The sequence below is a fragment of the Bos javanicus genome, chromosome 29 (genome assembly GCF_032452875.1).
Source record: "Bos javanicus breed banteng chromosome 29, ARS-OSU_banteng_1.0, whole genome shotgun sequence".
Lineage (NCBI taxonomy): Eukaryota > Metazoa > Chordata > Mammalia > Artiodactyla > Bovidae > Bos > Bos javanicus.
Genome location: NC_083896.1, coordinates 27,354,524 through 27,365,545, shown reverse-complemented (window position 1 = coordinate 27,365,545; position 11,022 = coordinate 27,354,524). Strand labels below are relative to the sequence as shown.

At 39.4% G+C, this 11,022-nt stretch overlaps 1 protein-coding gene across 1 annotated transcript; it reads right to left on the bottom strand.

Moving 5' to 3' along the window:
* Nucleotides 1-4,438: 4,438 nt before the first annotated feature.
* LOC133240956 (putative olfactory receptor 8G3) lies at nucleotides 4,439-5,445 on the bottom strand. The gene has a single exon (XM_061405936.1). It carries the CDS (start codon nucleotides 5,372-5,374, stop codon nucleotides 4,439-4,441), a length of 936 nt encoding a protein of 311 aa, XP_061261920.1. The 5' UTR covers nucleotides 5,375-5,445.
* Nucleotides 5,446-11,022: the final 5,577 nt, after the last annotated feature.

The window sequence follows — 11,022 nt, the reverse complement described above, 5'->3', positions numbered from 1 at the left end:
TCAAGGTAGAGTGTTTACATGTATAACAGAGTTATAGCTTATAGTGTTTGCTTTTTTGTGTTATACACTAAAGAAATTATGAGAGAAAGGATAATTATATTGAAGTTGTACTGCTGAGAGTTAAACAGGCAAGCTGAGAATTTCTCCTGTGTCTATGTAACAGGATAGCTTCTCCCTGATGGCTCAGATTATAACGAGTTGGATCCCTGGATTTGGGAAGATTCCCTGGAGAAGGAAATTGTAACCCATTCCAATATTGTTGTCTGGAGAATTCCATAGACAGATGAGCCTGGTGGGTTACAGTCCATCGGGTCAAAGGGTTGGACATGACTGAGTGACTAACACTTTTTTCCTGCCCTCCCCCCCACCCAAATCAGTGTGAAAGCATGGGCTGTCTGGGTAGTTACAGAAATCAGAAAGAAAATTTACTAATTTTACTAACTCCGTCCCCCACTCTTTTACACAACCTCCCTGTAAACAAACATAGAGACAGATATACACAGGTGGCCTTCAAATCTTCTGTTTTGTGAAATCAAAACATCTTCTGCAGGGCATGCAATGCACTTTCTATCCCTGCAAGCACTTCCAGATACGTGGTTCTTGGTTCCACCTCCTAAGAACAAGGGTTGAACTGGAAATACTTGCTGATTTAAGGAAGAAATAATAATTATTGATTCAATCATTCATTATTTAAGTAAAAGCAAAACAGAATAAAATGCAACACATATTTTGTAACTGCTAAATGCCTAGCACATAAACAAAGAAATGCAAGAGACAGATATACATTTAAATTTTCATATGCCATATAATAGACTTTGGCAAGCCACTCCAACATTCTTGTCTTGGAAATACCATGGACAGAGAAACAAGAGGGACCCATGGGGTCCCAAAAGTGTTAGTCACGACATAGCGACAAAACAACAACAGATTTACAACCTACATGTGGGTAGATCCTCAAATAGATCTTATATGGTTACAATTATTTCTAAAAGTTGATTATGTCAGCAAATGCTTATGTTGAGGATGGACGTGCTGTTTTTCTCTTAATTTGACACAGTTGGTGTTTTCTCCATCTTTATGGCATTTCACTGCACATTCATTTTAGCATCAGATTAAGTAGGTGATTTATATGCGAGGCTTTGCCATACAAAATATGTACCTTTGTATGTTAAAATTCCTCTCTGTATAAGGAAGTTTTACGTTATGAGTTTGGAATTTCCACCTCCCTCAGTGAGTGGTAGGATGATGGAGTTACTTTGGATATTTAAAGTCTCTCTGACAGCAAGCTGAATTTATTCACTTCAAATAATAAAGAGAATGAATAGGGTGCTATCACTGCTCTTAGTGTTGTAGTTTTCTCTTTACTGTTACCTCTGTCAGCATATGTAACAATTATCAAACAGCATATGTAACAAATATCTCCTGGGAGAAATTTGAGGTAAATAGGGAAGGGGAACTCGGCTTCCATCTCCTAGATAGTGAAACTAATTCTCAGAGATGTTCATGGCTTGTTCCAAATCACCATTAATAATTGGTACAGCTGCGACTAGGTCTTGGGTGTTTTGATTCTAAATTTCTCAGGGTTGTTTTTAAAGTTATCATACAAAATTTGCTATACTTAAAAAAAGCAATAAACATAAACAGCAATTTTAGTGAATAAAAATGCCTCTGAGCACAAATAAGGGCAATATACTCAAATAATAAAAATATCTGGAAATAGTCTTTTATATTTCATATTTAACATCTTTATTGTCCAATTTAGAATGTGTGAGAATATCTTCATTTGATATCGGCTTGTGAAATAAATGGAAACACATAAAAGTAGCCTATAGTATTCAATATTGATATAAATGTTTCCCCAGTTTCAGCTCAGCCCTAAATTCTTACTTTCAACATCTTATTTAACCTTCAAACCAATGAGATTTGTTAGGCACCAATATGATTAGCCCAGTATGGCTAAGACTGCCAGCTGTTCACCTCTTCTTCCAGGACATACATTTCTCTTTCTCTCTTGCAGTGAGATATGGCATGGTCAAGGTGTGTCTTTTCCTCATTTTCTTTGACCTACTGTAGGCTGGATACAGAAAACACTGAGGCCCTATTTAGACAAGGAAGGTATATACAAAGCCAGAAACAGGTTACAGTAGAGACAAGATGGGGAATGGAAGAAAAGGGCCTGCAGACTTCTCTGGGCTATGGACAGTGTTCTCTTTATAGATCTGCATGTTGGTTATATGCTTTTCAGTGTATTAAAAATATGTGAAGTATATATTTTCATATACTTTATATATTAGTTTATGTTAAATTTCATGATAAATTAAGGTTATAAAACATTGACTAGTGCTCTCCTGAACATTAACTTAATCCATAGATAAAGACTGAGAAGAAAGAAAGGCCCAAGTATGTGAAACAATCTTCGTATAGAGTGTGTCACATAGAAGAAACCAGGAGAGGAAGGTGAACACATATAAAGTTATCCAGACCCATCCAGGGAAGAGGGTCTCCTCTTTCCCAACCCAATTAAGAATTTCCACTAGTCTGTGGAGAGAGAAAAATTATTGCACAATCCTACTGCCTAGACTTAAAGTATGTTATATATCACTATGCTTAAGTTAATGGTAAACAGGGGATACTTCTCTTTCCATATTATATAAGGTTTTTTATTATTTTTAATTAGAGGACTCTTTGTGACCCCATGGACTGCAGAACGCCAGGCCTCCCTGTCCTTCACCATCTCCCAGAGCTTGCTCAAACATTTGTCCATTGAGTATTTAGAATTTTATGTGAATTTATAGTTACCAGATGTTAAATTCCCAGAAGCAGAAAAAGGAGCAATATGAGCAAGATGTTTCCAAGATAAAACTGACAAGAAATGGCAATTACATATAACTTGAATGACAAAAGACTATGAACTGCATGAAGGTGATACAACTTACAGAATTTGGGACTATTATGTGTAGTTGATACAGAAATTTGTTGTAGTTTAGTGGCAAAGCTGTGTCAGACTCTTTGCAACTCCATGAACTGTAGATTGCCAGGGTCCTCTGTCCATGGGATTTCCCCAGCAAGAATACTGGAGTGGGTTGCCATTTCCTCCTCCAGGAGATGTTCTCCTCCCAAGGAGTGAAGCCACATCTTCTGCATTGGCAGCTTCATTCTTTACTGCTGAGCCACCAAGGAAGCCCCTGTTTATTATATAAACAGTATAGCATTAATGGTATAAAGATAAAAATGTGTTGGTCTGCTTCTGTAAAAATTGTTGGTATTGAACATGATAATTTGAGTCTCATTGATGAATCTTATGATAAGTTCCTGCAGTAACTTTCCATTTGGTCTTTTTGTTTGATCAACACAGGTTTGAAATATTCTTTTTATTTTCATTATATCAAATGAAATGAAAGTGAAAATAGCATTGGAGAGATCTAGCCGAAAGCAATTACAATCTTACAGGAAAGGTAGAAGATTAATGTGTCAAAGAAAATTACTGAGAAGGCCTTACACATACCCACAATTACCTGGAGGCAATATACTACTTTGAGTAAAATCACAGTTCCTGAAGCCAGACATTCTAGCCTCTGTCTTTATTATGTTAGGGACTGTGTGCATTTCCTCTAAGTAAACTGAGCTTCAGTTGACCCATCTTTCAAAGGGAAACAATACTAGGGCTTGCCTTGAGAGAATACCATAAATATTAAAGAAAGTTACCTATACATCTGTGTCTCTTTTGCTGTCTTGCATACAGGGACTCTGTGGGAGAGGGACGGGGGGATGATTTGGGAGAATGGCAGTAAAACATGTATAATATCAAAAAAGAAAAGAATCGCCAGTCCAGGTTGGATGCAGGATACAGGAAGTTTGGGGCTGGTGCACTGGGATGACCCAGAAGGATGGTATGGGGAGGGAGGTGGGAGGGGGATTCAGGATGGGGAACACGTGTACACCCATGGCGGATGCATGTTGATGTATGGCAAAACTAATACAATATTGTAAAGTTTAAAAATAAAATAAAATTTAAAAAATAAATAAATAAATTTTAAAAAATAATAATTTTTAAAAATTTAAAAAAATAATGAAAGTTACCTAATATAAAGTGCTGGGCACAGTGTTTGATATTTTATACTAACTCAATAATAACATGTTATTATTCTATGATTGCCATCATAATTGTTCTTGGTGTTGTCTGTATTTTTTTTTTTTTTTTGGTACCACACTTGAGCTTCTTGAATTCTCAAAGTCTTTGACTTTAATCTTGATATTTCTCCATAAATAGTCAATATAACATGAACTCAAAGGAATTAGCCTGGAGGAAACTTGGGGAAACTATTGTATGGGGAAATGACCGTGAATTTCCAAAAATTTGAACAATAAAACTAAAACATTGTGTATCTCAGCAAAGCACATTTTTATTTCCCATATAACACCATGACACTGAGTCTATTCATCTACATTTTCCACTGTACAGGATTTTCCTCAGGGCCAATTTGACAACCTTATTCCACAAACTGTAGATCAAAGGATTCAGCATGGGCACAATGCAGGTATAAAACACAGAGGACACTTTTCCTTGGTCCATGGGGCTCACAGATGATGGCTGCAGGTACATGAATGCTGCAGATCCATAGAAAACAGCAACAGCCAAGATGAGGGAACTGCAAGTGCTGAAGGCTTTGAACCTGCCCTCAGTGGAGTGGATGTGGAAGATTTTATAGAGGATGAAGATGTAGGAGGTAAGAATGGTTAAGGCAGGAATCAGGACATTGAAAGAACTGCAGACTAGAGCCAATAATTTGTTGAAATAGATGCTAGAACAGGATAGCTCCACGAGTGGAAAAACATCACAGAAATAATGGTTAACCACATTGGCCTTGCAGAAATAGAGTCTCAACATAAAGCAAGTATTGAATTTCGATTGAATGATGCACAAGATATAAACAGCTGCTGTGAGCTGAAAGCACCTATAATAAGACATGATGGCATTATAAAGCAAGGGGTTACAGATAACAACATAGTGGTCATATGCTATTTCAGCCAACATATAACTCTCTGCAATAATAAAAACAACAAAGAAATAGAGCAGAGTGATGCATTCAGGGTAGGAGATGATATTTTTCTCTGTCACAAAGCTCACCAGCATTTTGGGAGTAATGACAGTGGACTGACAGAGGTCAATAAAGGACAAATTGCTGAGGAAATAGTACATGGGGGTGTGCAGGTGAGAACTGAGCCCAGTCAGTGTGATCATGACCAGGTTCCCCACCACCGTGATCACATAGATTCCTAAGAAGAGGAGGAAAAGTGGCAGCTGGAGTTGTGATTGTTCTGTGAGCCCAGAGAGAATGGACTCAATCACTGAGGAGTGATTTCCAGGGTCCATTTTCTTCTCAGCAGGTTCTAAGTTTAAAGAAAAAAGGAAAATGAGTGTATTTGTGTGTGTGTGTGTGTGGCAGAGAGTAATTCTGCAGAGATCATTCTTTATCCCTCAAGAGGACAAACATAATGAAGGGAATTCTCCAGTATATCCTGCCACTGTAGGACAAACAATCATTCTGGTTGAACTAGAATAGAAATTGTAAACTTCAAGAACTTTGTAATTATGATACTTTATAATGTTTAAGAGAAACAAGAATTTATGAATTTTTAAAGTCAGCCAAAAGGAACGTTCTAGCATTATTTCTGAGTACTCCTCTTTCCTCCAAGTTTCTATGTTTAGATATTAATATCATGCATGTCGAATGGTATAGATATTTCCTTTCATTTATAATAAGTAATAGTAATGTATTCTTTCTATAATTAATGCAGAGAGGATTCACACGTCTGTGGAAAGTAGTTATACTAGCCGGGGCTGTCTTCTTTAGTAATATCTCAACTGAAAATAACTGAAGAACAGTTTCATTTCACCTGAGATCTGGTGCTTTAATGTCTGAGCTTCCTTTCCCCTGGAATTTGACCCCAGAGGGCAGAAATGTAACTGCTTGGCAGACGTTTTATATCTCAATATACCTTTTACAACAAAGACAAACATCCCTATCATCAGTCACACCCTGAGCTGACAGTCAAAAGTTGAAGCACAGACTGAATAACCACGTACATAGCAGATATTCTTTAGGACACCCCTAATGGGTGGCTGGATTAAATGTATTTTTAATATCTTCATTCTAATAGATCCTGATTATGTTAGACAATAGAGGATCAAATCCTCAGCTCAATCCCATTCTTGCTCTGGGGTCTTGAGGTATACATTTTATACCTCATGTTTATACCTCAGTAGGTTTTCCTACCCCATGAACTATTCTTTCTCATTCTAATTTGGATAATCTTAGAGGTGAGAGTATAATGGCCTAAATAAAAGTCATGCACTCCACCACTGTGACCAGGGCATCAGTGTACTAAGATATATCTATGCAAAGCACTAAGCAATTGGTATGCCAACATTTGAAAAATATAATCATGTATTTTGCACATGCTCTAAATAGAATTCAAAGATGATAGAGATGTGGATTAATAAAATACATGCAAAATAAAATAAGTAATTTTAGTGTCAGTTCAATACTGGTCAACAGTGATATGTTTTTTAAAAGACAAATGTATCTTCTGTTTAGATTTGCAAAGGAAATGAGTAGGTTCAGAAAATAGAAATTCATATTCATAACACTCAAGCATTATATGGACTACTGTATACAATTTGAGGTAAAAAGCAATTGTGTATGATATAGGAAAAGCTGCACAGTTTCATAAATATGATCTAGAAATCAGTTATTTTAAGATAGCTAAAACAATCGAGGATATTTTTTTCTAGCAAAGCAAAAATTCTTGTGGCACAGGAAGCTATTTAAACATTCGTCATATGGCAGTGAGAGGTACTGAATTTATTGTATACGTTCAAGAGATTGGGTAAAATTAACTGCTTCAAACTATGGGAAGAAATATTTGGTTTCACAGCAAAGACAAACATCCCTATCATCAGACTCACCCTGACCTGACAGTCATAAAAGTTGGAGCACAGACTAAATAACCACGTACATAGCAGATATTCTCTCAGTTCAGTTCAGTCAGTCAGTCGTGTCTGACTCTTTGCGACCCCATGAATTGCAGCACGCCAGGCCTCTCTGTCCATTACCAACTGCTGGAGTTCACTCAGACTCATGTCCATCGAGTTGGTGATGCCATCCAGCCATCTCGTCCTCTGTCTTCCCCTTCTCCTCCTGCCCCCAATCCCTCCCAGCCTCAGAGTCTTTTCCAATGAGTCAACTCTTCGCATGAGGTGGCCAAAGTATTGGAGTTTCAGCTTTAGCATCATTCCTTCCAAAGAAATCCCAGGGCTGATCTCCTTCAGAATGGACTGGTTGGACCTCCTTGCAGTCCAAGGCACTCTCAAGAGTCTTCTCCAACACCACAGTTCAAAAGCATCAATTCTTTGGTGCTTAGCTTTCTTCACAGTCCAACTCTCACATCCATACATGACCACTGGAAAAACCATAGCCTTGACTAGATGGACCTTTGTTGGCAAAGTAATGTCTCTGCTTTTGAGTATGCTATCTAGGTTGCTCATAACTTTCCTTCCAAGGAGTAAGCATCTTTTAAATTCATGGCTGCAGTCACCATCTGCAGTGATTTTGGAGCCCAAAAAAATTCAGTCTGACACTGTTTACACTGTTTCCCCATCTATTTCCCATGAAGTGATGGGACAGGATGCCATGATCCTCATTTTCTTAATGTTGAGCTTTAAGCCAACATTTTCACTCTCCTCTTTCACTTTCATCAAGAGGCGTTTTAGTTCCTCGTCACTTTCTGCCATAAGGGTGGTGTCATCTGCATATCTGAGGTGATTGATATTTCTCCTGGCAATCTTGATTCCAGCTTGTGCTTCTTCCAGCCCAGCGTTTCTCATGATGTACTCTGCATATAAGTTAAATAAGCAGGGTGACAATATACAGCCTTGACGTGCTCCTTTCCCTATTTGGAACCAGTCTGTTGTTCTATGTCCAGTTCTAACTGTTGCTTCCTGACCTGCATATAGGTTTCTCAAGAGGCAGGTCATGTGGTCTGGTATTCCCATCTCTTTCAGAATTTTCCACAGTTTATTGTGATCCACACAGTCAAAGGCTTTGGCATAGTCAATAAAGCAGAAATAGATGTTTTTCTGGAAATCTCTTGCTTTTTCGATGATCCAGCAGATGTCGGCAATTTGATCTCTGGTTCCTCTGTTTTTTCTAAAATCAGCTTGAACATCTGGAAGTTCATGGTTCACGTATTGCTGAAGCCTGGCTTGGAGAATTTTGAGCATTACTTTACTAGTGTGTGAAATGAATGCAATTGTGCAGTAGTTTGAGCATTCTTTGGCATTGCCTTTCTTTGGGATTGGAATGAAAACTGACCTTTTCCAGTCCTGTGGCCACTGCTGAGTTTTCCAAATTTGCTGGCATACTGAGTGCAGCACTTTCACAGCATCATCTTTCAGGATTTGGAATAGCTTAACTGGAATTCCATCACCTTCTCTAGCTTTGTTTGTAGTGATGCTTTCTAAGGCCCACTTGACTTCACATTCCAGGATGGCTGGCTCTAGGTGATTGGTCATACCATCGTGATTATCTTGGTCATGAAGATCTTTTTTGTATAGTTTTTCTGTGTATTTTTGCCACCTCTTCTTAATATCTTCTGCTTCTGTTAAATCCATACCATTTCTGTCCTTTATTGAGCCCATCTTTGCATCAAGTGTTCCCTTAGTATCTCTAATTTTCTTGAAGAGGTCTCTAGTCTTTCCCATTCTATTGTTTCCCTCTATTTCTTTGCATTGATCACTGAGGAAGGCTTTCTTATCTCTCCTTGCTATTCTTTGGAACTCTGCATTCAGATGCTTATATCTTTCCTTTTCTCCTTTGCTTTTCTCTTCCCTTCTTTTCACACCTATTTCTAAGGCCTCCTCAGACAGCCATTTTGCTTTTTTGCATTTCTTTTTCTTGGGGATGGTCTTGATTCCTGTCTCCTGTACAATGTCACAAACCTCCATCCATAGTTCATCAGGCATTCTATCAGATATAGTCCCTTAAATCTATTTCTCACTTCCACTGTATAATCATAGGGGATTGGATTTAGGTCATACCTGAATGGTCTAGTGGTTTTCCCCACTTTTTTTAATTTAAGTCTGAATTTGGCAATAAGCAGTTCATGATCTGAGCCACCGTCAGCTCCTGGTCTTGTTTTTGCTGACTGTATAGAGCTTCTCCATCTTTGGCTGCAAAGAATATAATCAATCTGATTTCGGTGTTGACCATCTGGTGATGTCCATGTGTAGAGTCTTCTCTTGTGTTGTTGGAAGAGAGTGTTTGCTATGACCAGTGCGTTCTCTTGGCAAAACTCTATTAGCCTTTGCCCCGGTTCATTCCGTGTTCCAAGGCCAAATTTGCCTGTTACTCCAGGTGTTTCTTGACATCCTACTTTTGCATTCCAGTCCCCTGTAATGAAAAGGACATCTTTTGGGGGTTCTAAAAGGTCTTGTTGGTCTTCATAGAATCGTTCAACTTCAGCTGCTTCAGCATTACTGATTGGGGCATAGACTTGAATTACTGTGATACTGAATGGTTTGCCTTCAAATGAATAGAGATCATTCTGTCATTTTTTAGATTGCATCCAAGTACTGCATTTCAGACTCTTTTGTTGACCATGATGGCTACTCCATTTCTTCTAAGGGATTCCTGCCCATGGTAGTAGATATAATGGTCATCTGAGTTAAATTCATCCATTCCAGTCCATTTTGGTTCTCTGATTCCTAGAATCTCAACATTCACTCTTGCCCTCTCCTGTTTGACCACTTCCAATTTGCCTTGATTCATGGACCTGACATTCCAGATTCCTGTGCAATATTGCTCTTTACAGCATTGGATCTTGCTTCTATCACGAGTCACATCCACAACTGGGTATTGTTTTTGCTTTGGCTCCATCCCTTCATTCTTCCTGGAGTTATTTCTGCACTGATCCTCAGTAGCATATTGGGCACCTACTGAACTGGGGAGTTCCTCTTTCAGTATCCTATCATTTTGCCTTTTCATACTGTTCATGGGGTTCTCAAGACAAGAATACTGGAGTGGTTTGCCATTCCCTTCTCCAGTGGACCACATTCTGTCAGACCTCTCCACCATGACCCACCTGTCCTGGGTGGCGCCACATGGCGTGGCTTAGTTTCGTTGAGTTAGACAAGGCTGTGGTCCTAGTGTGATTAGATTGACTAGTTTTCTGTGATTATGGTTTCAGTGTTTCTGCCCTCTGATGCCCTCTTGCAACACCTACTGTTTACTTGGGTTTCTCTTACCTTGGACGTGGGGTATCTCTTCACGGCTGCTCCAGCAAAGTGCAGCCGCTGCTCCTTACCTTGGGCGAGTGATATCTCCTCACAGCCACCCCTCCTGACCTTGAACGTATGGTAGCTCCTCTAGGCCCTCCTGCCCCTGAGCAGCCACCATTCCTTGGGCGTGGGGTAGCTCCTCTCGGCTGCCATCCCTGACCTCAGAGGTGGGGTAGCTGCTCTCATCTGCCGCCCTTGACCTCCGACGTGGGGTAGCTCCTCTCTGCCGTTCCTGTGCCATCGCAGCCTGGCACTCTCGGCCACTGCCCCGACCTTGGACGTGGGGTAGCTCCTCTTGGCCGCTGCCCCTTGGGCATAGGGTCCTCTTGGCTTCTGCCCCTGACCTCACACGTGACATAGCTCCTCTCAGCCGCGCTTGTGCACGGTCGTGGCCACCCATGCTTGTGCACTGTTGCAGCCGCACCTAATGGGTAGTTGGATTAAATGTACTTCTAATATCTTCATTCTAATGGATCCTGATTATGTTAGACAATAGAGGATCAAATCCTTAGCTTAATCCCATTCTTTCTATGGAGTCTTGAGATAATATATCTACTCTCCAACTCTGAAAAAAAACAGATATACTAAAATCCACCTTCTGTGTAAATTCAGATAAATGATTCCTATGAGGTGCTTAGCACAGTCCCATACAGTTGGTAAGAACTGGATTCTGTCAATGTTAT